At 52.7% G+C, this 26,307-nt stretch overlaps 2 protein-coding genes across 12 annotated transcripts in view; one reads left to right on the top strand and one right to left on the bottom strand.

The window, feature by feature from the left end:
* Window positions 1–14,096, bottom strand: part of TMEM63B (transmembrane protein 63B) — a 24,353-nt gene extending 10,257 nt beyond the window's left edge. The window contains exons 1-10 of one of the 4 annotated variants that reach the window (XM_005603956.4): window positions 13,840–14,009; window positions 7,365–7,547; window positions 7,005–7,084; window positions 6,724–6,762; window positions 5,697–5,787; window positions 4,210–4,247; window positions 3,092–3,234; window positions 2,943–2,994; window positions 2,378–2,486; window positions 1,643–1,713 (exon numbers count right to left, since the gene is read on the bottom strand). In XM_005603956.4, coding sequence (XP_005604013.1) covers window positions 1,643–1,713; window positions 2,378–2,486; window positions 2,943–2,994; window positions 3,092–3,234; window positions 4,210–4,247; window positions 5,697–5,787; window positions 6,724–6,762; window positions 7,005–7,084; window positions 7,365–7,523 — 782 coding nt within the window. In that variant the 5' untranslated portion in view covers window positions 7,524–7,547; window positions 13,840–14,009. Of the gene's footprint in view, window positions 1–1,642; window positions 1,714–2,377; window positions 2,487–2,942; window positions 2,995–3,091; window positions 3,235–4,209; window positions 4,248–5,696; window positions 5,788–6,723; window positions 6,763–7,004; window positions 7,085–7,364; window positions 7,548–13,242; window positions 13,450–13,839 lie in introns of those variants that run through there. The other 3 variants (XM_001497663.7, XM_070244659.1, XM_023625010.2) reach the window with 3 other exon arrangements.
* Window positions 12,150–26,307, top strand: MRPL14 (mitochondrial ribosomal protein L14). 8 transcript variants are annotated; one of them, XM_070244662.1, is made up of 5 exons: window positions 13,496–13,577; window positions 13,943–14,002; window positions 19,676–19,949; window positions 23,442–23,533; window positions 25,805–26,307. In XM_070244662.1, the coding sequence occupies exons 3-5, from the start codon at window positions 19,929–19,931 to the stop codon at window positions 26,169–26,171; spliced, it is 480 nt and encodes a 159-aa protein (XP_070100763.1). In that variant the 5' UTR covers window positions 13,496–13,577; window positions 13,943–14,002; window positions 19,676–19,928; the 3' UTR covers window positions 26,172–26,307. The 8 variants fall into 8 exon arrangements, with proteins under 8 accessions (XP_070100764.1, XP_001502307.2, XP_023480779.1 ...); XM_070244660.1 differs by lacking the exon at window positions 19,676–19,949 and having other exon boundaries at window positions 13,501–13,577; XM_070244661.1 differs by lacking the exon at window positions 13,496–13,577 and having other exon boundaries at window positions 13,980–14,118.

The following is a 26,307-nucleotide window of genomic DNA, read 5'->3' as shown; positions in this document are numbered from 1 at the left end:
TGTTTCCTAAACAAAACCACAGACCAAGCCCTGAAGCAGACAACGTGGACCGTGAGCTCCCCATGGACACCCATCAGGCCTGGTTCTTTGTCTTGCTGGCATAAAGCACACAGTAGGTGTAAACAAATGTGTGCCGAATGAATGGACGGATGCTTGACTAGCAGGGTCCCCTCCCTTACCACATGAAGGTCTCTGTTCAAATGTCATCCTGTCAGAGTCCCCCTTGCCCATCCCACTGAAAACAGTAGCCCCTCCTGACTCCTCTCACTCTGTCCCTCTCCCTGCCTTGGTTTTCTTCTAGCACCCACTCTCCTTGGCATCCTGTTACTAGTCCATTTGTTTATTAGCTGCCTTGTCCCACTAGCAGGTACGCAGATGGGGGCAAAGCCTTTTCCTTTTCTGCTTTCTGCTCTATCCTCCTCCTACCCCAGGGCAGGTACACAGCAGGTGCATGACAGGTATTTGCTATTAAAGGGCTTGTCCGAACAGCTGACAGCTGATTCCAACCGGAGGGTAATAGTAAAATATCCCCTAACTCTGAGCACACATTGTCCTTAATCCCCACCCAGACTGCCCCCTAATGCTAATCACAGCTTGAATCCCAGATAGGACCCCAAATCGTTCTCTCATACTGACCAAGGATGATCTGAGTTTGACTGCTGGTCTGTAAATTGTATGAGGGTAGGGCCTGTTTCTATTTATTCATGCCTGGTGCACAGAAAGTGACCAATAATGCGTGCCGAATGAATGACTATTCACCTACTAATGCTGATCACAAACCAGCCATTTTCCTGAAATGCAGGGGTCTGGAAGCTGACCCTGACCAGACACCGACTCCCAATCCTGTCCTGATCCAGGACAGCGACTGGCCTCTGATCCAGGCCAACTGACAGTGGATCTGGACCTCACCAAATCCTGATCCAGACCACCAAAGTCCCTTATCAGGACCACTGGCCAACTCCTAATTCTGACCACAGACCAACATCAGACCCTGGACTGGCTCCTAAAGCTGACTTCCACACCCTGACCCCCAAGAGCCTGATGACCTTTATTCATCCTCACAGTCTCAGGGCCCACCCTTGTGACTTACGCCAAATAGCACTTGAGAAAGTCGTAGAGTGAACGGATGAATGCATGATAGGACCCCTAACCCTGCACACAGACGGTCCTGACCACCTGGCACTCCTGGAAGTGCATGTTCCCAGCCCCCAAGACAGAGTTGCAGAGCTGAAAAGAGCCTCAGACAACATGCAGCCCAAGTTCTCCCGGGCCCCTTGAGGATGCAGTGAAAGCCACAGAGCTTCTCCCTGCACACAAACTCCAGAATGTCTCACACAATTCTGAGGCAGCCATATACCTCAAAGGGCCCATGGACCCTGAGCCAACAACCCATGAGCCAGTTCAAGTGGGAGAGCCCTGGGGGACTCACTTTTCAAGTATTTCTCCTGTTCTTAGAAGGGCCTATCACCCAGCCCAAGTGCCAGACGGCCCTGGAGTCAGAGGATTCTGCCTCAGTCTGACCTCCACCCCCCAGTGCAGCCCCAGGCATCCAAGTGAGAGGTGTGGGTAAAGACGTCCTGGGAGCTGAAAGGCAAAGAAAGGTCTGCAGGGCCTTGGGTTGGCGGTAGGGGTGGCTACTCACTCAAAATGCTTCTTGATCTTTTCTGACTCTGCGTATTTGGAGATGCCATTGATGAAGAGCGTCCGCTTCACCTGGGGTGAGAGGGGAGTGGGTTTGCCTTCCTGAGACTGGACTCCCGAGGAGCTGGAGAATGCAGGGAGGGGCTGGGGAGTGGGGTGAGCAGAGAGGAGCAGATAGGGGCGGCAGGAGGCCTTAGGGATAAGCCAGGTCCAAGGAAAGCAGGGGAAGTGTTTCTAACAGAAATCAGGCAACGAGCCTAATGAAAGAGCCGTCAGGCCCCTTGCTCCCGAGGGTTACAGAGGGGGCGGGGGTGGGGGGGACTACTCTCAGATCCTCAGGCCATGGAGGACCCAGCACAGCGGCTGGCCTGGAGTGGGCGTTCAGTGCTGGTTTGGTGAATGAATACAGACGAGGAGGGAATAGCACCACCATAAGGTCGACCAAGCTATTTCCCGAGTGCCCAGCACAGCAGTGGTGCTTTCCACATCTCGCCTCGCTGCATCTTCCCACTGACCTCAAGAGAGGTACTGCTGCTGTCTCATTTACAGATGAGGAAACTGAGGCTTGGAGATGTCACTTAACTTGCAGGATGGGGGCTCCTGAGCTGCTGGGCCCAGATGCAGAGCCAGCTGGCCTAACCCCGGAGCTGCCACCCCTTAGGGCTGAGGCAAGAGAGGCCCAGAGGGAAGGGAAGAGGCTGGGGGTGGGGGTGGACCTGGGTTCTGCTCCACTCACCAGGTCGTCCTCCTTGTAGCGCATCTTGGAGGTGTGTCTACGCATGCTGTAGACAGTGAGCAGCAGGTACAGGAAGGCGAAGGAGGTGTGCAGCCATAGCAGGTTGTTCCTGGGGGGAGCAGAGGCGTACATGGAACCCCCAGGGCTAGGAACACATTCAGATACCCCTAAACCCCCAGGGTTAATTAAACCCTGGTACAGGGACCCTCTGCTGCCACCAGTCTTCTGGCAATGACTCTCTCAGGAGCCAGGGCACGACAGCCCACATCCTCTACACCCCAAGATTGTTCCATTCCAACTGAAATGTCCCAAGAGGTTTTCTCTCCGTGCCCTGCCTGCTGGCTACATTGCCCTCCAACTGGCCGGCAGTATCCCCTGGCCCAAGGGTGCACACTCCTCTTCTTTATCCAGTCATCCCTGGGGATCTACCTCCTGTCTCCAACCCAAGCCCCTCAGGGCCCCACAGCCATCTCTGCAGCCTCAGCACCTCTCCCTTGAACACCCTCCTTCCCCCCTCCTTGCTGGCCGCAGACCCTGGCCTCACTGACCAGCTTCCCAACCGTACCCTGATTTCAAGTTGGCAATGGTGGTTCTCCCGAAGCTGTAGGCATTGTTCTCTAGGGGATGGGAGGAGGGAGAGGACAATGGCAGGGTCAGGGCACATGCTCACTGTCCCCTCCTCTCTCCGCCCCACCCATCCTGGCCCTCGCTGACCCAGCAGGTCCCCTGAGAAGTTGACAGGCAGCACGATGCCTACGGAGAGGACGCCCACGACAACCAGCAGCCCGATGATGTGCCGCTGGAAGGACAGGTAGTGCACAGCATCGCCCCCACACTTGTCCCGGATCTCATCATCCCTGCGGGGAGTGGGGACAGAGGAATTAGATGAGGGCTAGGGCAACAGAGGGGCCACAATCTGCCTGCCCTTGCCCACCCCATCCCACACCCACCCTAGCCCCTGCCAACGTGGCAGTAGGACGGGGCTGAAATGGGGTCTCTGGGCCCCCTATTCTCTGGGAGGGGAGGGAGGAAAGGAAGGATGCAGGGAGAAAGGGAGGGGAAGGGGAAGAAGAGAGAGAAAAGGAGAGGGATGAGAGATGGGAACAGGAAGGAAGGAAGGAAGGAAGGAAGGAGGAAGGAAGGAAGGAGGGAAGAAGGGAAGAAAGGGGTAAAGAACGGGGATGACTACAGAGAGAGGAAGAAGAAGAAAAACGAGGACTGGGGAGCAAAGGGAGAGGAGAAGAGGCAGATGTGAAAGGGAGGTTGGGGAGGGAGGCTGGAGGCTGGGGAAGCACTGGCGCCTTATGGGAGCTGGTGCAGTGTGACAGGTGGGGGAGGGCTGGGGCTGGGGCACGGGCGGGGCGGTGCTGACCTGTCCGGCTTCCTGCCTCTCTCAGGCCTCACTGCCTGCCTGCCGCACTCTGGCTCGATCTCCTGACTTCTGCCTGCTGGATACTGGCTCCTGCCTGTTGCTGGCTGGCTGCTCCCAGCCTGCCTGCTGCCCCCACCCGCTGGCTGCACGAAAGCTCTGAGGCGGGGGCTCCAGCCCCTGCTCTCACAGGGTGGCAGGGGCTGGGAGAGCTGAGGGCAGAGCGGGCCCCCCAGGCAGGGGAGCACATAGGAGACTGTGGGGTAAAGTGAGGCCAGCTCAGGGGACAGCAGAGGCCGGGAGCCCAGGGCCTGGCCTCCTGGAGGAGGGAGGAAGGTGCTGGGCTGGCTAGGAGCACTAAGGCCCTCAAAGCTGCTGGCCTCTGGACTTTGTAGGGAGATGACAGGTCTGAAGTTTCTCTCTGTTTCTCTCTTTCTTTAGAGTCTGCAGACCGTTCACTTACTTTATCCTGAAGATGGCTGTCAGCCAGGAACAGAAACCCTGGGGGCACAGAGCAGTATCAGCCGGAGTCCTCCTCCCACCGCCCCGAGCCTCCCGGCCCCGCAAAGCCCCCCACCCCAGTCTCACAATCACCTCCAGGCTGTGGCTCAGCTTCCACAACCTCCCCAAGAAGCTAGCTCATCCCCAGAGAGGGGAGAAGGAAGGCACCAGCCCTCAAAGACAAAGGATCAAGGCCAAATTGGGTTCTCTGTGGACTCTCAGGCCCAGAGCTACTGTCCCCGCAAATGCCCAGCAGGGCAGCAGAACCGGATGAAGTCTTGCAGTGCAGTGGGCCAGGTGGGGATGGCGGGGTTTGGGGTTCTAGGAAGGGTAATGAGGACCTCCAGACCTGCAGCTAACAAGAAGAATTTGCAACATGGCTGCCAAAAGCAGAGAGGTGGGCCACGCTGCCCAAGTTCCTGCCACCCATCTTCTAGTACACTCCAGAGGGACCAAAACCCAGGGTCACTGTGAGCTGCAATCTCCCCCTGTTGAACCCCCAGGCCTGCCTTCAGGCAGAGACCCCACTCAGAGCAGGGTGGGGATATGCGGGGGAAGGCTGGGCAGAGAGAACCCTCCCCCAACTTCCTGCCAGGAGAAGGTGCAGACTTAAGACGGGGGTGAGGGGAGGGGGCCTCCAGCCAAGACGCAGGACTGTGCTGCCTGCTGCCGTCACCTGAGTCTGGGGACCACCTGGACGCCTCTGGCTGGCAGGGGCGATACCTTTGCTTCACCACTTACCAGTGTGATTCCAGCTCAGGAAGCTGGCAGGCTTCTTCCACTACGGCTACTACAGGAGTGCCATCCCCAGGACCCCCAGCATAAGCTGGACTGACCGGGGCCACCCTTGGTCTGAGCATTAGAGTTCAGACCAGGACCCTCACCCGCACAGAACAATAGGGGACCAGGCAGGTGATGCCGCCAGAGTATTGGGTCTGACCTGAAAGGGGGCCGGGGCCTGCTGTGAATCATCAAGCTCATGCCTTGTCTACAGGGGCCACTGTCACTCAGCTCCAATCCACAAGCAGGTCAATGTAACCCCGTAGCCAGGGGCCACCAGCCTGCAAACTCTGAGCATCACAATGGATTCTGTATATTTTGCTAGGTGGGCCTGAAAGGCTCATTATTACTTCTAAAACCATGTTCAAGGAAAAAGGTGTCCTTAGCTGTCCTCAGTCAGCAGAGGTGGGCACAGAGCTCTATCGTGGAACAAAGTATGGAACTCACAGATGTCAGGCTCATGCTAGTTGGGAGGCTGACTTGGAAGATAGAGCCAGGAGCTCTGGGTCCGGGAGGTTATCCTGTGGCTCCTAGACAAGCCTTTCCCTTGCTGAGGAGACAGCCACACTCCGCAGATCCCTGACTCCACATCACTGGAAGCTAGAGGCTGCTGAGCCCATCAGCCCTGGAGGAGGACGGGGGCTGAGAAGTTCAGGGGAGGGCACTCACATTGTCTCTTTGGTCAAAGTCGACGGAGCTGGAGACAGACGTGAGACGCTCATACCGGTCATGACTGTCCCCGTGCATAGCTGAGGCCACACTGGGGGTGGGGGAGAGGAGAGGTCAGAGAGCCTGGTGAGGCTGAGCCCCTTGGGGCAGGGATGAAGTGGGGGGGTTCCCACTCCAGCACTCCAGGCGTAAGACAAGGCACAGAAAGCACAGAGGCTGAAGCGGGGAGGAGAGACTGCCGTCCCTACCCCCTTAAATCTCCCTCTTCCCTGAGGGCCTGGGGGCACCGACAGACAGTGGGCAAAGGGAGGGTGTCTTCGTCATGGTGGAGGTTGAAGTGAGAATGTGAGTGGTCCCTGCAGTCTGGAGCTGACCAGCAGGGGCCGGGGCAACAGAGCCAAAAAGAGGCACAGGGCAGTGGGGAGTGAAGGGAAGGATGGACTAGCAGAGCCCCAGAAGGGTGAGGGGAAGCGGGGGCTGGGAGATGCCTCCCAGGCGGGCCCCTACCCTCCCTCTCCAACCCCAGCAGCTGCTGCAACTCCAACTCCAGTCCTATGGACAGAGACCGTGATGTGACACAAAGGGCCAGGATCAGGGATCCTCAGGCAGCCCCCCTCCCAGTCTCCAGAAGGGGGGAGCAGGGAACCCTGGAATGTGAAGAACTAGCTGTTAGGGGACAGGAAGCCACTGGAGACTCCCAATCTTGTCTCTGCAACCAACAGGGTGAGTATACTGGGGTTTCCGGGAGGATGGCCCCTGCACCCCAGCCAACCAGGGCCAGGAAGAAGGCTGGGCATGGGGAGGAACTGGCCCCAGGCAGAGAGCCAGAGGGAGAGAGAGGGGGTGAGGCAGAGACAAGTTAGGGAGCCTCCCGTTCTGCAAAGCACACCGCCTGCGTTAATCCGAAACGTGAGTCTGCAGAGAAGAAAACTGCAAAAAGAAACGTGGCAGGATGAGAAGAGAAGCACAAGAGAAGAGGAAAGGGGCAGCTGGTTTAGTAAGGTGAGGGGCCTGGGGCCCCACATACTATTCCTGTTCCACTCGGTCCCTCTCCTGCCGCCGACGCCTGGGGACAGAGAACAGACAGGGTTAGCAGGGCGGGGGAGGGCCCCTGGGGAGTAGCAAGGGACAAAGGCCCAACTGAGGGTCCTCATGTCTTCCATGCCTGCTCTGGGACTGGTCCCTCTTCATCCCCCCAACAAAGGGGGATGAGAGAGGGCTGGCTCTTTCCTATCCCTGAGGAGTGTGGAACAAATAGTGTGTGTGTGTGTGTTTGTGTGTGTGTAGGGGTGGGTCCCAGAGCCTTACCTGTCTGCATCTGTCACCAAGGCCAGCCGCCCATAGTCCCAGGCCACCTTCCGGAGGATGGAGAACAAGAACAGTAGTGCCTGAGGGAAGCGGGGGTGGGTGGCAAGTGGAGAGGCTGTCTGCCTAGCCCCTGGACTAGCCAGGAAGGCAGGGTCAGAGGAGCTGGAATCTTGTCTTAGAAGGGGATGTCCCCAGCTTGGGCGCATGGTCAGAGGCTAGGATTGGGCTGGGTGATGGGGATACCTCCTGCAGTTAAGCTTGGGGAGTTGGGTCAGGTGGGAGTGGTTAGAGCTGCAGGTGTTGGCTAGTTATTTACAAAGCGTGGGTGGCAAGGGTGGGTGGTGGAATGTGGGGACTCACCAGGAAGCACATGAAGTCAAGAGCCAGCACAGTGGGGACACCCCCAAAGGGCAGGCCCTGCAAGACGGTGCTGCGGATGCGGGCACTGTAGCAGTAGTCCTTGGGGTTGCTGTTGTTGAGGGCCGTGGTGCCCAGTGTGGCCAGCAGGAAGGGCAGCATGGCTGCTATTGCCGCATGGTCCTCCTGGGCAGAGGGCAGAGCAGTCAGCTGGGCTCAGCCCCTATCCCCTTCATGGCTCCAGCAGGGTGCGTGTGGGGAAGGGGCAGTGAGGGCAGATCCCCAGGCGGCCTGGGCGGGTGGAAGCTCTGGCCTCCAGAGATAAGGGCCTGGGGAGGGGAGGGTTGAGTCATGTGGATTTACCTTCAGTGGCTCTCCGGCTGCCACCCCACCCTGGGTCTGGGGAACTCGGCCCAGATCTGGACTGGGGAGACTGGTTATTCTAAGCTGGTAGTTGTCTGTGAGTCTCTAACATTTACCTCCTACCACCTCCATATATACACACAAACACTCTCCACACACACACAAACACACTTGTTCTCTCTCCCTCTCTCTCTCCCTCCCCCTTCTCTCACCCCCAGGCCCCCTCTGTCTTAGGCAGGGGTGAGGTGGGGTGGGGTGAGGCAGAGTTGAGCCTGAGGGGAGACGGGGAGGGGTCTTAGGCCTGAGGATCCAAGGCTAAGAGGAAGGGTCTCTAGGCCAGGGGAGGACGGGTCAGGAGCCAGCTAGCTCATCCTGATACTCTCTTTCTACCCCGATTGGAAAAATGGCACAGTTTCATTTACTTAAGAGTTTTCAACTCTGTTAATCACCTTCCCAATATCATTGGCTTCAAAATAAGCTGTTGAGCTTCAGAGCTGCCCCTCTGCCCTCAGGTAGGGGTCTGAGGATGGGGTCAGACTGGGAAGTCAGTTAAAAAGTAGGACTTCTGGGTTTGTGTTACCTGCCTAGCCCCAGCCACTCCTGCTTACTCTCTTTCCTTTTCCCCTGCCGTGGCAGCAGCTACACTTTTATCCCTTCCAGCTTCATCACCCCTCTCCAATTATCTCCGCACTGGGGTCACTTGAGTGGTAGGAGGACTACAACTCCCAGAGTGCCCTGCTCCTGCCTCCAGAGCAGGGCAGGCTGGGAATGCCCTGCCCTCCAGCGAGCTTTTCCATTGGCAAAAGAAGGGAGAGTGGGCAGGGGCCTCTTAGCCTGCCCCAGCCTCCTGCAGCCAGGGTCCTCCCCTCCAGCCAGGTTCCCTGCCACTGCCGGGCTGTCCAGCACTCAATGGTCCGGGTGGATGGGGCAGGGAGAAGGAGAGAAGGGGCAGCCAGCCTGGATGCCTGGGTTCTGGAAGTGCCTGGGGACGGAGTGGAGCAGGGCTCTGGGGAGGCTCCCAGGGCTGAGAAGCGTGGCTGAGGCATCGCTGCCCCACCCCATCATATTGGAGGGCCTCTGGGGGCCCCTTCTGCTGACAACACTGAAGCTCTGCCTTGGTTGGGGTGGGGGGGAGGGTGGTCTCCAGGGAAGAAAGGAAACCAGACAAAGAGAGAGAACAACAAACCTGGAATCGTGACTGCAACTCTGGGAGGAAGTGTCCCCCAGCCCCCCGAGGTGACTCAGAGGGGTTCCCCTGCCCACCAGTCCCTGGTTTTCCCCCAGCCTCTTCCTAATACTTCAACTGCAGGGCAAAGAAGCACAGCTCTCAGACGGAGGGGGAAGCCGGGTTTGTTTATGTGTTTGACTTGGTTGCAGGGAGTCTCTGAAAAGCCCGCGTAGGAAGGCTACGGGAGTAACTGCGATGGGTGTCATGCCTCCCTCTCCCTTTCCAGCCCAGTTGCCTTCAAATAAAACACTAACTTAGTAATTGTAGCAGGCGCCATTTATCAACTGCCCACTGTTTCAAGAATAATACATAAATGATTTCATTTACTCCTTGACAATCCTGAGACGGATGTCATTGCCATGTTAAGATGAGGGCACGGGGGCTGAGAGAGGTTAAATATCTTTCCCAAAGTCACACTGATAATAAAATGATGAACCCAGGGTTCAAACCTAGGTCAACTTCTTTCCAAAGCTAGAACACTTTTCAGGGGGCCACAATGCTTTTCTGATGTGCCTAGAACAGGACTCTGCAGACCATGGAAGCTTCATAAATGCCCATTAAATGTTCTCTGGCTAGGGAACGCCAGAGCACTGTGGGCATGTGGGTGTTTAGGTGTGTTGATGTGTGTATCTGTGTGTGGGGGGAGGGAGCTAGGTGACTGCATGGCAGTCCACGGAAATGAAGGGAGGTACTGGTCTCTAAGTGGGGACATGTATGTGGGTGTGTCTAGGAGCCTCTGTAAACATAAGGGTCACAGAACCCTGGGGTACCAGGGGAGGTTAAAGGTAGGTATAGGTATCTTTGGTCTGTGGTGGTTGGGGGGGTCTCTACACTCGCCCCCCCACTTAACCCCCAACTCCAATGCACTCCAGAAATCAAGACAGCCCATTCCCACTCCTTGTTTGTTCTCTCCCCAGCTCCAAGGTTCCACCAGGTCAGAATGCAATGCTACAAACCCCTGGAGTGCCACGCCACCCCTCTCCCCTCCTCTGCTCTCAGAAGGAAGGTGGAACATTCCGGGAGCTTCTACATGAAGGGGACCAGGTAGGGTGGGTGAGGGTCCAGGTAGATGCTTAATAACTGAAATTACTGCTTCCCTCGCAGAGTGCTCTCCCCTGCACAAGAGCATTGAGCATCCCTCCACCACGAGGAAGGCAGGGCACGGTCATCCCCACTTTACAGGGGAAGAAGCAGGGACCCAGGGGGGAGAAGTGACTCACAAGAGGTCACAGGGCAGGTAAAGGGCGGAGCTAGGGCTTGGGGCTCTGCTTGCTGACAGGGTTACTCCAGGAGCTTAATTGTGGGGGCGGGGCTGCTGGGCGAGTTTCACCAAGGGCAGCTGCTCTCGCAGGCTTCACTGAGAGCAGCTGAGGAGGGCCAAGAGGCAGAATATCCGGGCTGGTGGGGAAGGAGGCAAGGGGGCAGTTCCTCCACTCCACTGGGCCGCCCAGTCAGCTATATCCCAGAATTTCTCTAGTCTGACACTGAGGCTTTTAGCTGGAAGTGTGTAGAGAGAGTGATGAAAGATTTTATTTCTAGCTAACTGAAGGTTGTTATTTTCCCATTAAGAAGTGTGTGCACGGTGGGGGTGGAGGAGTTCTAAGTTAAAAGGTTTTCTTAGAGTTACTTGGGAAGACTCAGCTTAGGGCTTGGATTCATAGGAAAGCAGTGTGGTCTGAGGGGAGGAGATGAAGACGGAGGCTAGCTCTGTTACTATGTAACCTGGGCCTCAGTCTTCCAATCTGTAACAAAGAGATAGTAATATCCTCGATTCACCTTCATCAGCTTCAGAGGGATGGGCAAAAATGTATCCACAAGGAAGATAAAAGTAGTAGGAAATGAATGTATTGATTAAACACTTTAACTCTTATTTTGAGCTGGGCACTGTTCTAAGCACTTTACAAATGTTAACTCATTTACCCCCCATCACAATCCTAGGAGGACAATGAGGCACAGAGAGGGTACATAACTTGCCCAGTGTCACACAGCCGGTCTGTGGTAGATCTGGATATGGACCCAGGCAGCCTGGCTGGGGTCTATGCTCTTAACCACTGCACTGTGCTGCCTCGGCCAGCAGAGGAGCCACTTTCACTGGGGAGCTGGGGGCTGCCAGCTATGCCCTGGAGAAATGCCACACCCTGTTTCTACCTGTTTGCCCTCCCTCCTGCTTGTAGCTCCCAGGCCCTCCCCTCAGGCCTTGGGTTTGTGATTTCAGTTCTGAGGCAGGTGTAGGGACAGGCAACAAAGCCTGGTGGTTCTGAGCACAGGCTCTATGATAAAACAGATCTGCCTTCCGACCTGGGCAAATTACTTCACCACGGTGAGCCTCGGTTCCTTCATCTGTAAATGGGGATGATAATTCAGTTGTGTGGTTGTTTTGTGGACTAAACAAGATGACTTATGTAAAGCTCTGAATACAGTTCAAGGCATGTAATGGGTTGTAAAAAATTAGCTACTGTTATTAATAAAATGTGGAATAAAACAGGTTGGTCTAATAGAGGAAAACTGGTAAAAGTCAAAATCAAAGAAAACATAAAATTTAATATGACAGAGCCTCTTGGTCAGGATGGGCTTCTTGTTTACACCAAAGGGCTTATATTGCATTTGGGACATTGCCACTGAGTGGCAGAGAATGTTCCCAAACTCTTCAAACACACCCCATCCATGTGTAGCAGGCTGGGAGGTGGGGGCACGGGAGGGTGATGTTATGCTAAGACGGGTCAGAAGTTCAGAGAAGAGAACCTATTGATCACCTCCCAGGCAGAGTGCCAGGCTCTTTACCTGTGTTACCCAGTTTGATTCCTATGATAACTCTTGTAAGGAGGTGGTAGTAAACACATTTTTTAGATTGAAACCAAGGTTCACACAGGTTAAATAACTTGTCAAGGTCACACAGCTAAAGAACGGCAGAGCTGGAATTTGAACCCAGGTCTCCAAGACTCTGTTATAATTGGAGGGAACTTATAGGTTGTCCAAAAAGGGGTTCTTAGCTACCCACCACCTGCCTTCTGCCTTGCCGCATCCCCACCCACCCACCCATAGGCGAAGACCAAGTTGAGTGAGCCAACAGCAGGCCTCAGCTTGTGCCACCTGGGGCATGCCAGGGCCTGGACCCTCTGGTGCCCTGGAGGACAGTCATGATGCAAGCACAGTCCCCCCGCCCCAGCAGCCTGGCAGACACTCCTATTCCCCTCCTCACATGTGCCTGGGAGCAGGACTGGGGGGCCCTCCTCAGGAGGTGCTGGGCACAGCCTCATTCTTCCTGGGCTGCTGCAGACCCAGGGAGAGGCTAGAGAGTGGTATTGGGCAGAGAAGCCCAGGCCCTCTGGCTGCCCCCTCACCCAGGGAAGTGGAGCAGGGAGCAGCCAGACCTCTGCCCAGGGACCCAGGCAGGTAGCAGCACAGAGCCCCAAGGGCAGCTGGCCCCTCTGACCTCTCCTCTCCACTTCCCAAGCGTCTTTCTCTTCTGGGGAACAAGGCGCCAAAGCTTTGGAATTGTCCTCCCCAAGCGGTCAAGAAGGCCAGGAGGGACAAGGGGCACCCCCTCCCCCCAACAGGGCCTTTGCCCCACTCCCAGTTCCGCGTCTGAATCCTCTTCCCACCGCACCCTCCGACGCAGGCCCGGGCGGCTCATGAATGAACTGCACTGTGTGGGGCGCAAGGAGAGGACACGCTCCCGGGGCCAGCCGCCTCCTCAGCCCGCCGACCAGTCCCCAGACCGGCCGGGGGCAGCGGCCGGCCTCGTGCCAGCACCTGAGAACCCTGCCCTTGCCCGAGCTCGAATCCCTGCTCCGGGCCGGCCTCGGGGGTACTTGGCCCCGGGAGCAAGAGACAAGATAAAAGAGACCGAGGCCATCGGACTTGGCGACCCTGGAATTCAAAACTCGGGGGCGGGGGCGGCCGGTTCCCAAAGCGGCGGCGGGCTGATGGGGCGCAGCTGGAACCCCGGAGGGGCGCAGAGCGGACGCGCACCTGGACCGGGCAGGTGGGCGAAGAGTGGCGCTAGGCGGGCGGGGGCGGGGGTCCCATCTCTCAGGATCTCCCAAGGGGTGGGGACAGAGGGCGGTGCACATCTGGACCCCCCGCGGGGATCGGAGGACTCCTATTTGGCTCAGGATGGTGCGGGGTTGGGGGCAGCGCGCGGCACCACCGGGTCCCGCGGGCCCGGGCACCTCTGAGTCCCGCAGGAGGCTGAAGGGAGGGGACGCGCAGCTGAGTCCGGGGTTTTTCTTTGGGTGGTGGTGGGATCCTCAAAGAAAAGAGGGGGCTCGGAAAGGGTCGCGTACTCACCCCCAGGCGCAGACTCGGCTCCGGCTCGGAGCCCCGGGCTGGGGCGGGGCGGGGCTGGGGGAGGGGGAGGGGGAGTCGCTGGGCGGCTAGAGCTCCGGGCTCCTGCGGCGGCCGCGGCAGCGTCTGGGGGAGGGGGAGCGGGAGCGGGAGGGGGAGGAGGAGGGGCGGAGCCTCACAGGCCCCACCCCCTACGCCGGACACGCAAGGCGCGCGCGCACGCTCAGATCGCCGCCGCCCGGCGGGCCCGGCGCGCAGGCGCATTGGGAGGCCGCGTGGGGGCAGGCGGCACCTGGCAAGTGCGCCCCGCGGCGGGATAGTCCAGGGCGGCCGGAGCGGTACGGTGGGGCGGGGACGGGGCGTCGCGCTCCCAGCTTCACTTCCCCTCTCCTTCCCTCCAGCGATAGAGGGGGCTCTCCCCGGGGTGGCGAGTAAGGCTAGAGTGGGAGCATACTGGGCCCTTAGCGGCAGAGGGGCAGTGGGAGGGTCCCGACGGGGAGGGGAGGCCTCTGAGCCGGACCCTCCTCCTCCTCTGCCCTCCCCGAGGGCGGCCGGAGCTCCCGCGGCCTGGCCGACCCCGCGCCCCGGGCCCGCGCTCACCTGCCTTCCCGGGGATGTGCGGCCAGGCCTGGGCGCCGTGGCCTCCGCCGGTCCCGCGGGCGCGGCTCCTCGAGTTTGTCTGCGTCTCTCGTCCTCCTCCCAGCTCCCAGCTTGTGCTGAGATGACCGTGACTCGTTTGCCAGGCGCTTCTGTGGTGCGGAGAGTGAGTCCACGGCTTTAACTGTCTTGCCGATGAGTGGCTCCCCCGGTTCCAGGGGGTTCCCTGGTTTCTCATTTCACCAGAGGCTGCGTCTGTCGGGAATTAAGACTGGAAAGAGGGTGAGAGAGAGGGGGGTGTGCACACTCCTGTAGATCGCCCACACAGACAGATCACAAAAGCATGCGAAGTACCAACTTGTCCGTTTGATTTTGGGTTCCTGGAAGGCTCTCTTCCCTCCAAGCTTGAAGTGGGGTGGTTTGGGGACAAAAAGGAAGTACTACTGCTTTCCACAGTGGACAGTAAATGAACTTTGCCACCCGAAGAGATTGAATGGACTGAATTTATAAAGAAGTTAACAAAGGGCATATGACAGAGTCACCTTGGGTTACTTTCGAAAAGCTGGGAGGTTGGGATATACTTAAACCCAGGTGCTGGACAGGGAAGGACACTGCCTACCTGGGTGTGTCTGGTTCTGGTGGTTGGTCAGTGTTTCTGCTGTCTGCTGGCTTTTTGTTGTTGTTTTTTGCTGAAGAAGATTCACCCTGAGCTAACATCTTTTGCCAGTCTTCCTCTTCCTCTATTTTGTATGTGGGTTACTGCCACAACATGGCAACCAATGAGTGGCACAGGTCCAGGTCCACACTGGAGAACCGAACCTGGGCCATGGAAGTGGAGTGTGCCAAACTTAACCACTAGGCCACTTGCTGGCTCCTGTCTTTTTAAAGGGTTCATTAGTAGCTTGCAGAATGCAGCTGTAGGGTTTGATTTATTGCAATTCAAACTGAACTGCCATTCAAACTGAATCCCGTTGGTTTATCAGAAATCAGTTTAGTGAAACACAACCATCATTAAAAAAAGTGGAATAAGATAGGAGAGAACATTGTACTTAGTAAGGGTAAGTGTTGTTTCTTGACATTTGCTTCAGGTATACACGTACGTGTGAGTGCGTTAGAAGATGTTAGACAATGTGTTTCTGTGTGTCACAGAAAAGTTTGAAACATACTGCTCTCCTGTATCCTGCTGTTTGCCTTCTTGCCTTCCTCAGCCTGAGTTTTCAGTCACTTAAGTATTGTCCACGAGGATGCAGTTAGCACAGCAGGACTATCCCGTAAAGAACAGAGTGGATCTCTTTCTTGGGGGAGGTTACTGCCCAAAAAGAAAGACAGTTCACTCTTAATCATTGGAATATGTGGAGTTGAAGAAGAGGGTTTTGTCGGGGGAGGAAGGAGTTTGGCTTACCTGGGAAGGACAGAAGGGAAGATGAGGTGAAGCTGTCTTTGGTCGACTGCCAGATGGGAGAGTCTAAGTTTGGATTCTGAGAGTTGTTTTGGGTGGGAGCAAGCAGTTTAGATGAAAAGGGATCTGCTCTAGTTGTTTTTTTCCCTTGGATGGAAGTGTCCGTTTTAACCTTAGAGCTTCTTGGATATTTATTTCGTGTGGAACTTTGTACATACTGTGTTGACTTTATGATTGTGAAGCTGGTATGATCCATTGCCAAATAGCACCTGTGATGGCTACCTGGAAAGTGGAAATGGAGGCCATGGTTACTCTGTTTTTGGACCTCTGAGGATCACTAGGAGGCATGTCTTTTTTTTTTTTTTTTTAAGATTTTATTTTTTCCTTTTTCTCCCCAAAGCCCCCCGGTACATAGTTGTACATTCTTGGTTGTGGGTCCCTCTAGTTGTGGCATGTGGGATGCCGCCTCAGCATGGCTTGATGAGCAGTGCCATGTCCGCGCCCAGGATTCGAACCTGCGAAACCCTGGGCTGCTGAAGTGGAGCGCACGAACTTAACCACTTGGCCACGGGACGGACCCAGGAGGCATTTCTTATGTATTATTATTTTTAATAATACAGTTATGAATCTGAACATGTGGTGGATTCCTAATCTATTTCTGCCTGTGCCTAATTAGGGTCACACATATTAACACAGAGAGAAGAGGAAACATTTCATAAAGCCTGAAATGAGAGTCGAATTAAGTGTACTGCGGAATCCATGAAGGCACAGTGGCCAAGATGTTTTATTATTGCCCCAGAATATCAAGGGTAGAAACCTTCCCAAGGGTCCATTTTTCAGGTGGTTCTCTGTTGGCCACTGAACATGATTATTTAGACTCTCCTCAGCATCTAGAATCTTAGATAATGCAAGAGTCCTTTAAAGCCTGTCTTGCCCCACTCTTATATTGGGGGATTATCACAGCTGGACCCACATAAGATGGATTTTCCTGTTATTTCATTTTTATGGTTATGTGGGGGCTTGAGGGGGAGATCTCAAAAACCAAGTTATCATTTAGCCTTCCTTTTTTTTTTAAATTTTTTCTTTTGAGGAAGATTAGCCCTGAGCTAACATCTGCCAATCCTCCTCTTTTTTCTGAGGAAGACTGGCCCTTAGCTAACATCTGTGCCCATCTTCCTCTACTTTATATGTGGGATTCCTGCTACAGCATGGCTTATCATGCATGCCATGTCTGCACCCAGGATCGGAACCGCTGAACCCTGGGGCGCCAAAGCGGAACATGAAAACTTAACTGCTGCGCCACTGGGCTGACCCCTAGCCTTCCTTTTTATTTTTTATTTGTTTATTTGCTGAAGACGATTTGCCTTGAGCTAACAACTGTTGCCAATCTTCCTCTTTTTGTATGTGAGCTGCTAGCACAGCATGGCTATGACCAGTGGTGTAGGTCCACACCCAGGGAACTGAACCTGGGCTGCCAAAGTGGAGCGTGCTAATCTTAACCACTAGGCCACTGGGGCTGGCCCTTAGCCTTCCTTTTTAGAGGTTGATGGTTTGTTGTGGGTTGCCTATATTAACAATGACAACCAGCGTATAAGAGAGGACTATGATTCAGATCCCAGAAATGTTGCTCTGGGTTGGGTAATATGCTCTCTTATTACAAAAGGTGCTAGGTGGCTTATTATTCACTAGTGAAACAATGCAGAGTGGGAAAGTCTCCTTGTCAAATACTTAAATAAAATCACCTGTGTCTTTAGAAAAGAGGGAGCACTTTTCCATGTCTACTTTAAACTGAAAAACACTTTTACGACTGAGTGATTTTAAGGAGACTCCCATGGTGCTGCCCTGAGAATCAGGGAGTGAGGCTGTTCTCCCTGGTCAGGATCTGGGAAACAAACTGCGTATCCTACAGACCTGGTCCCTACTGGTTAATTCAGAGGGGGATTCCTCCCTTTAAAATGGTCACTTACAGAGGCCAGGCTGGTGGTGTAGTGGTTAAGTTTGTGTGCTCCCCTTTGGTGGCCCCAGGTTCGCCGATTCTGATCCTGGGCGTGAACCAACACTGCTCATCAAGCCACGCTGTGGCAGCATCCCACATAAAGTAGAAGAAGATTGGCACAGATGTTAGCTCAGGGCCAATCTTCCTCACACACACACACACACACACACACAAATCACTTACATGAGTGAAGCTAAAGCACCTTCACTTCCATGCCTCTTTGTCTTCCCAATTACCCTTGCTTGACAGAGAATTTGATGCCTGGAGAAGTTGATTCCAAGGTCACAGACTTAACAAGAGAAGAGGGGCAGAGTGGGTGGAGGAGATATGCTTTCTATCAGCAGCATTCCCTCTTTGAGTCCAGGGACTCCCCGAGGCTTCTCCTTTCCCCCACTGCCCATCTACCCACTCGACAACTGCGTAAACCTGGCTCCTTGTCACTGGCCCACTAGAGGTAGTAATAGGAAGGAAATATGTATGTGATTAAGTAGGACTTAACTTTTCTTTGTGCAGTTTCTTTGAGTTTGACCATACTGATAATTACAAACTTATTTCTGGACTATAGGTGTTTGCACACCTGTGAGGTGGGAATGGAGGGGGAGCAAAGCTAGAAGAGAGAAACTCTAGACACTGAAAAACCAGCTTGAATAATTGAGAACTGTCAGATGTATTTAAGAACCACTGCTTTAAATACTTTTGTAACAAGGTGGGGCCTAAGGTAAATAAACAAATATAGGACAAGAACCCTGGAGATGTTTTTCTTTTGTAAATCAAATTGAGAAATGAGGTGCTCAGTGGCAGCCATAGTAGAAACAGTCCATCATGTATTGAGGGATGCTTTGCTTATTAATAGCGACACTGAAAACTCACACCTTGGCAGGTGAATCAGATGAGTTTCAGCTTTGGTCCTAGGCTGTGCTGGGTGTAGTGCAGATATTTATTGAAAAGATAGCCTTTTAATGTCTGAGTTTTTAAAGATTTTGTGGCAGCCTAGACAGGAGAAAGAGTACTTGCCCAGCGTGTGGTGTATTTGTTTCTGTGAAGTTTATTAGTGGTTAAAGCAGCGTCTCAGCTGTGCAGGCATTGTGCAAGGTGTAATGGAAACAGCCTTCTAACCTTGGACAAGTTAACAGTTGCTTAGCAATTCGGACTTCATTTCTCTATCTGCAAAATGATGCTTACTCTATTGAGCCCCCAGAACTGTTCAGAATCCTTAGTATCAAGCCCCTGCTGGCTGTTGCTCTTTGTTATTTGTGTTTCCCTTGGGTGCTCAGGAGTGAAATCATCCAAGAAAGTGATCTGTGGGAAAGTACTTGGAGAACTGTAACATGTTATACTATGTGAGGTTAAAAACCCCCAAAACTTCCTGAAAGAGAATCGTTGGACAACAAAACAGTGATGAGTTCTTAAGCAACAAATAAGAGTGCTTCTGGGTCCAGAATGGCTGGGGCGAAACCTGCAGAAGATGGGAGGGATTGTTTCTGTGTGGCACGGTGCAGGCTCCAGGGAGTTCCTTTTTCTGACCCCTGGAGGCTGCTAGGCCTCTGCTTTAATGCAGAACAACATTTTACACCTTTACACCAGGTGGAGTTTGTCCTCTTTGTGGCTGGGCATGTATTTGACTTCTCTCAGTGTTTCTTTTCTCTTCCATTACTTACTAACAGAATCTCCTTTAAACACTCCTTTGTGATTGTGTGAACTTTTTATTTGTTTTGTCTCTTTTCTTTAGAACCCATTGCTCTTGAAAGACCTTTAAAATGTATATAGCATGCTGGGCACCTAAAGATGGCAATTGTTCAAGTGGAAACAATGTATAATTATATATAGGTCTGTGATACTAAGTACAACATTTTGATGATGCGAAAAGCTTAAGTAGTGGTACTTTCCAGCTTTCCACAAAGCATCAGAGGTGTAGGCTCTTTCTGTCTGCTTTTCCAGCTGAGTCTCTATGTATTAAAATTAGCTAAAAATGCGCTCCCAGGGCCTACGATGCTGTCTCAACTCTCTGGGAGCCTGGGTGAAGGGCACAAGAAAGACCACCAACCCCCCAACATGGAGCCTCTCTGGAGCTAGAGGATGAATTGCAATTGCAAATTAATTTTATTCATTTAACAACTGCTCACTGAGCTCCGTTTGTGTGCCAGGCACTATTCTGAGCCCTGAGTATGCCACACTATACAGAGTAGGCAGGCACGGTCCCTGTCCTCACAGAGCGTATACTTCCAATGGGACCTATAAGGTGATACCCAGTGAAAAACTCACCTGTGTGTCCTTGAAATCTACAGTCCCCTCTGGCCTCCCCAGCTGAAGGGAGATCTTAAACCAGGATGGAAAATGAGCACGGCTCTTGGAGTGTATTAAGTAGTTTCTTTTTCCTTTTTCCACCCTCCCTCCTTTCCTTCTTTCTCTCTCCTTCTCTCCTTTCCTCCCCTTTCTCTGGAGAGGTTGTGATTCATACTCTAAACCTGGAGGGCAGTACTCAGCGCTGACCGGGAAGTGGCATGAGAAGCCATGTTTGGCACTGGAGTCTCCGGAATACCTGGCCTCTTCTGAGTGAGAGTGTTGTAGAGGAGGAAATATCACTGGCATTACTTTCCATGCAAACACAAGACTCAGAATAACATTACTTGTGAAACAAAGCATTGTATGTAGACTACATCTGAAGTGAATCAGGGCCTGTGTCTACAGGATGGATTTATGCTGGGAAATAACATCAAGGTCAGTCAAAGTTGCTTTGAACTGAATTGCTGCTTCCATTACTCTTCCCTGCTCTGAACCAGTTATTTAGTGGGGGGATGAGGTGTTTTTCCATGGTGGGCAGTGTGGGCACCAGGCCCAGGAGATGATGTCAGGGGCCTGTAAACATAACAGGGCTGACCCTCCCCTGGCCAGCACCATGGTCCTAAAGCAAGTTGTGTGTGATGTCCTTGGTTCCTGAGATACAGATAAGACGAGCCATGGGTGGGGAGCTGTCTTTCTGTTGGCTACCTCATTTATTTCATTCAACAAATGTTTATTGCACTCCTGCTCTATCAGGACCTATTGGGATCTTTGCTGGAGTGGGACTGGTGGGGACCACAGGTTGTTTTGTTGTTGTTGTTGTTTTTGAGAAATAAGAGACATAGAGTAAGTGAATATATTGGGTTCTTTTATGCTGTCAAGTTCATAGGAATGCTTACTGTTGTCCATTGATGTCTTAAGTCCTTTGGGTCTGGAGGTCACTATCAGATACACCAAAGAGTTAGTGAAAAGTCTTTGAATTGGGCCTTTTCCTGTGAAAATGGAAGTGCTCCCTGGAGACAGTTATGTTCCTCTTGTGTCTGAGGGCAGTATAAGTCATCCTTACCACCTGAGTCTCTGATTCCGGAATTCCTGTAGTGAGTTCAAATGCCATGCTATCGAGATTCCTGTGGTTTCTGAATTTTGGATATTGAGTATCAGGGACTAGAATGTTAAGGGATATCAGCCTTATCTCAAAAAAAATGTCCAGATTTGTTCAGTGTCTGCGTTTGGACAGTGAATGTGGGCGCAATGAGAGTCCCTTTGGCACGGGTACCCAGATGCCCTCAGGGTCAGGAGGGGTGGCAACTGATGCTGCAGTTTTGCACGAGGCTTCTTAGAGGAACTGTGTTTGGAGCTGGGTCGGACTAGGCTGGGCAGACATGGGTGTAGGTTGTGGGGTTGACTTGTGAGCAAGGCGTGGAGAGGAGGCCTGGGTTTGGGTTTGTGCACAGACTGCTGTGCAGGTTTTAGGGAGGTGCCTTGAGTGGTGGAGTTTGTTATACCCAAGTCAGGAAAGCTGTGGGAAGGCCCAGGCCCTTCTCCAGTTCTTGGACTAATGTAAGTGTTGTTGAGGAAGCGTGCAGTGGGGAGAGGCAGGATGCTCAGAAGAGGGGGTGTGGGTGGTGCCGGCTAATCTTGAGGGTTCTGTGGGGGAGCTGAGGAGCCTCTTTTCTCCCAGTGAGCGAGAGCACAGTCCTCCAGCATCAGATGGGAAAGCTTGGCTGAGATGGGAGGTAACTGCAGCGTGAACCAGAAAGACTGCTTTTAGAGCTTTTTTTTCCCTTTAAGCCAATTTTTAGTTATTGCTCAGAGTGTGGAGCTCTTCTTGCCACCTATACTGTGAATTGTCTTCAAAACTTAAATTGGATTAAAGTGAATAATTTTCACCTGGTCTTTGTCTACATTTCCGTTGATTCTTCAGGTGTTAAGTTGGATATGAGTAAAATGTGCATGTAATGTCAGTATTCTTCATGGAACAAGGATGATTTAACAGTTGGAAAAATATTAATATTTAAATTAAAGTTACCTTGTTAACTGTTGAGTAAGAACATGGGCTCAGGAAGCTGACTACTGGGGTTCAAATTTCGACTTTGTTACTCCTAGCTCTGTGACTTTCGGCAAATTATCTAACCTCTCTGGGTCTCCTTTCCTTGCATATAAAATGGGGCTGATAATAGTCCCGTTTCATTGAGTTCTTGTGAGGCTTAAATGAGATTATGGTGTAAAGCACTTGGCCTGGTGCCTGACACATTATTACTACTTGACACATTTCCGTAAGGAAAGACAACAGAAAGGGACCAGATGACCCTTAAAGCTGCTCCTCACCTTGAGCTCCCTTGTGTGTGTGCAGTGAGCTTTGTACAGCAGAGTGAGGCCATAGGGTGTGGTGGGAAGACCCTTGGATTGAAGCTGCGTCCACTTCTGGTTCTGGTTCTGCCCTTGGCTAGTTGTGGGGCTTTATGCAAGTCACTTCCTCTTTCTGTAGCTCAGTTTCCTAATCTGTGAAATGAGATGTGACTGGATGACGGCGATGCTGCTGCTGCTGCTGCTGCTGCTGAAGACAGCTGATAGGTGCTGAGTGCCGGGCACTGTGCCCCATGCTTGCATGGCTGTGCTCGTGACCGCCTTGTGAGTAGACGGTGCCGAAGGGATACCGAAGCTTGTAGTTGCTTGTCTGTGTCACCTAGCCGTAAAGGTAAAGCTGGCCTCATCTGATGGTCTTCCATCCTGTGTGTCAGGTGTTAATAGTTCCATAAGTTAGCTGCCTTCTATTGCACTTAGTTTTCTGCTTATAGTTACATTTTGGCCAGTGCTTCCTGGGATGTCTTAAGGAAAACACTGGAGAGTAAGCTAGTGACTTGAGGCTAAATTGTAGTTAATAAGCATTTCTGGAGTGTCTAGATATTCCTGTGGAAGTAAATAGTGGGTTTCCCCCACCTTTATTAAATAAAATCTTATCTGAGCTGCTTTGAACTTAGGCGAGGCAAGGCTGTGTGTAAATAGCACAGTGGTAGAGGCCTTTCCCAGCACAGCTCTCGATGCGGCCCTCTGCAGCTGCACATTTAGATGGAACAACAGCGTGTTTTGCAGCCGGAATTACTAGCTGGCTGTGGGTTTTTCTTAAACGTGCCCCTAACTGACGCCGTGGTGTTGCAGGAAACTGGGAGTTGCCGTATTTGTGGTGCCAGGGAGCCACAGGGTTGCGGTTCTGCCACTTGGAGTTATGGGTGTTGGGTTGGCATTTGCTCTTTCATCTCCAGCTTGCTCCCCAAACCCCACTTTCAGCCACAGTATGGGCTGGTAGTTTTTCTGTGTTCTAATGTTTGGGAGACTGACCCAATAGAGACCTTGGTCAGTGACTTGGTAAGGGAATCCCTTGGCTCTCCTTTGCCAGCCTTGAGCTATCCAGGTGCTCTAGCTTTTACACTTAGGGGAAAGGCGATGTGGTGACTGACAACCTGAGCAGTTGCTCAGATAATCTGCTTGCTTTCAGGGAGTAAAAGTTCTGGTTTCAGGAGGCCCATGAGTGTCCACAGGGGTGGGAGGGTGCAGGTTTTCTTCTGTGGAGGACTTGGCGAGCGGTCACTGACCGGGTGTATACCAGAGGATTTCTGCTTTCCTGCTGCCAGTGGAAGTGATGTCCTGATGAAGGCGTTCTCTCTGCTGTGGTCTTACTTATGGCAAGAACTGTTGGGGGCCATTCCAGCTCTGACCCCAGTTAGAATATGAGTCAGCAGAATTGTAGCTGAAGTTCCATCTAATCGTTTGTGTATCTTTTAACCACTAAGATTTATATTTAGTGACTGATGATCTGTGCTAAAAGTGCCATCTCCCACACAAGCCCCCAACAGTCTTTTACAAAAAACACTGGCTCTGAGTGAGGACGCTGACTTAGAAATAAATCCTTTCCCCCCTCTTTTTCTGCAGGATTTGCCATCTTGGGATCCCATGGCTTTCTTTACTGGGCTCTGGGGCCCCCTTACCCGTGTACGCAGAGTACTCAGCCAGCGCTGTTTCAGGTAACTTTCCCATTAAGTTCTCAAAACCGTGTCTTTGAGTAAGCCTCCCATCAGGGCTGGGTATTATGGTGACTAGAAGGATAGTGGAAACTCAGGGAGGTAGGTTTGGGGTCAGGGAAAGCTAAAGGAATCAGACTCAGCTGGGGTTTGGTCTAGGCCAGGTGAGGGGACAGGTAAGGGGTGATGTTGCTCTGGGAGGTGGGGCAGGGAATGGCACATGGTCGAAGATGCAGCTTTCTAGTCCCTGCCATACTTGCGGTGAATCTGATGTCTCTTGACCCTGTTATTCCCCAAGTGCATTAAAACCTTCTCTTTTAAAAATGGAATCTTCTTTTGAAAGTTACATGCTTATTACCAAAAATTCAAACATGATAGAAGTGTGACAACCTTGCCTCCTTTTAGATGCTGAGCCAGGACGGAGAGCATGGGTTACATTCCTGTTGGCAAACATGCCTTTTGGCTCCATTCGTGCACTCATTCCACAAGCCTTTCCTGAGCACTGTGCTGGGGTTGGTCCTGGAGACATGAATAAGAACTGCTTCCTGCCCTGGAAGAGTTCTCACAGTTGGCCACGGGGGCAAACTTGGAAACAAATAACTAAGAAAATGTGACAAGTATAATAATAGAGGTTTGTGTGGTGCTTTGAAAGGCCTGAGACAGGAGTTGCTAATGGAGGAGGAAAGGAGAGTGGAGGCGGCCTTCCCAGAAGGGAAGTGGGAGCATCCCTGTCCAGGCCTCCAGGGACAGCTGCAAGGCATGGCGTGCTTGGCGAGCTCCAGGGGTTCTTGGCCCCTGGGGCACAGAATGGGTGTGTGAGTGGTAGGAGATGGTGTGCTTGGCGAGCTCCAGAGGTTCTCAGCCCCTGGGGCACAGAATGGGTGTGTGATTGGTAGGAGATGATGGATCTCAGAAGGCAGGTAGATTGGGGCCAGGTTGTTGACAGTGTAGACAGTGGGGAACCATTGCACAATTCTAAGCAGGGGAGTGGCCTCAGTTTTATATTCCAAAAAGAGCTCTTTGTCAGCAGTCAGGCACACTGGGAACCAGTTAGGACACCAATGTAACAATCTTGGTGGAAGAGAGTGAGCTGCTGGATTCAGGAAGTGCCAATGGGGTGGAGGGAAAGGACAGAGGTGGTTGGGAGGTAGATCAGTAGGACTTGGCAGACAGTAGATGTTGATGGAAAGTGAGGTTTATGGCTTGGGAGCTGGAGTTTCTGGAGAAGTCATTGTCTAGCTAGGACATGCAGCAGTGGGAGGAGGTTTACAAGGCCGGGCAATGAGGTCAGTGTGGGACCTACTGAGCTTGCAGCATCTGTAGGACACATTGTGAGGAGTTTAGAGTGGAAATACAGGACTAGAATATAGGAGAGCAGTGAGGCTGGAGATGGAATTTACTAGTTGGAAGCAATGTGGAACGAGAGGAGAGGACCTAGGATTACTAGGGAGAACACTAGTGCTTAAAGTGCTAGCATCAGGAAAATAGAAATCCCACTGACATCAGGTTGCTTAATAATAGCTTAGCTGCCTTTAATAGGTACTCGTTAAAAAAAAATCCTTTTGGGGCTGGCCCCATGGCCTAGTGGTTACGTTCAGCACACTCTGCTTCAGTGGCCCAGGTTCAGTTCCCTGGCATGGACCTGCACCACTAGTCAGTGGCCATGCTGTGGCGGCAACTCACATACAAAATAGAGGAAGACTGGCAACAGATGTTAGCTCAGGGTGCATCTTCCTCAGGAAAAAGAAAAAATTTCCTTTCTAGCGGGGAAAATTGCCTTAAAACAAAGATTGTCACCTTGACTTATTTCTGGTTTCTGCTATGTTGTTTCAAGGGACTCCCTTAGCAAACCTACTCATGCACGTCTTCTGGTTCCAGCAACACAAAGATGAGAAAATTTGGGAATCAGGTTTTACAGGCTAGGCAGTGGGTAAGGCTTGGCCCGTGGGTATTTCCTTCATCCTCAGAGTCTTTTTAGAAACCAAAGGCTTTAAGTTGAGGCTGCCATGAACTTTGTTGTAACAGAAAGTCAGGTTCTCTCTAAAACCCATCCAAATCGAGATATTGACCTGGCAGCAGAAGCTTTGGCTGTAAGGGAACTGTCTTGGGTACAGGGAAGTCTGCATGCACCCAACTCTGTCAGGGCCCTGGCTTGTGCTCTGTTGAGCATATGGTTGCTGATGTGCACCCTCTCCCAAGCTTTGCCCTCTTGGAAGCCTCTGCACCCTGACCAGGAGAGATATAGACCTCAGGCTTGTTTTTCTCTCCCACCAGCACCACTGGGAGCCTCAGTGCAATTCAGAAGATGACACGGGTGCGTGTGGTAGACAACAGTGCCCTGGGGAACACCCCATACCATCGCCCTCCTCGTTGCATCCACGTCTATAACAAGAATGGGGTTGGCAAGGTGGGTGACCGGATACTACTGGCCATCAAGGGACAGAAGAAAAAGGCGCTCATTGTGGGGCATCGCATGCCTGGTCCTCGGATGACCCCGAGGTTCGACTCCAACAACGTGGTCCTCATTGAGGACAATGGCAACCCTGTGGGGACCCGAATTAAGACACCCATCCCTACCAGCCTACGCCAGAGGGAAGGCGAGTTTTCCAAGGTGCTGGCCATTGCGCAGAACTTTGTGTGAGCAGAGCCCAGGCCGCTGGCTGCAGTGGGGCTCACGAATGGAGCAGTTCTGAGAACTATGCCTCTGCTGAGAGGGAGCTTGGGGCCCTGGGACTGGGGAACAGTGTCTTATGAGAAAATAAACATATTCATATATA

Source organism: Equus caballus, chromosome 20 (genome assembly GCF_041296265.1).
Source record: "Equus caballus isolate H_3958 breed thoroughbred chromosome 20, TB-T2T, whole genome shotgun sequence".
NCBI lineage: Eukaryota > Metazoa > Chordata > Mammalia > Perissodactyla > Equidae > Equus > Equus caballus.
This window is presented reverse-complemented; position numbering and strand designations above follow the sequence as displayed.

Excerpts from the sequence above, each read along its gene's own strand:
- MRPL14 (XM_005603958.4), top strand. The coding sequence starts at position 14,032 with ATGAGTGGCTCCCCCGGTTCCAGGGGGTTCCCTGGTTTCTCATTTCAC. Across the intron at positions 14,119-23,441 it reads GAATTAAGACTGGAAAGAGG|GATTTGCCATCTTGGGATCC; the intron begins GTGAGAGAGAGG and ends CTTTTTCTGCAG. Across the intron at positions 23,534-25,804 it reads CTCAGCCAGCGCTGTTTCAG|CACCACTGGGAGCCTCAGTG; the intron begins GTAACTTTCCCA and ends CTCTCCCACCAG.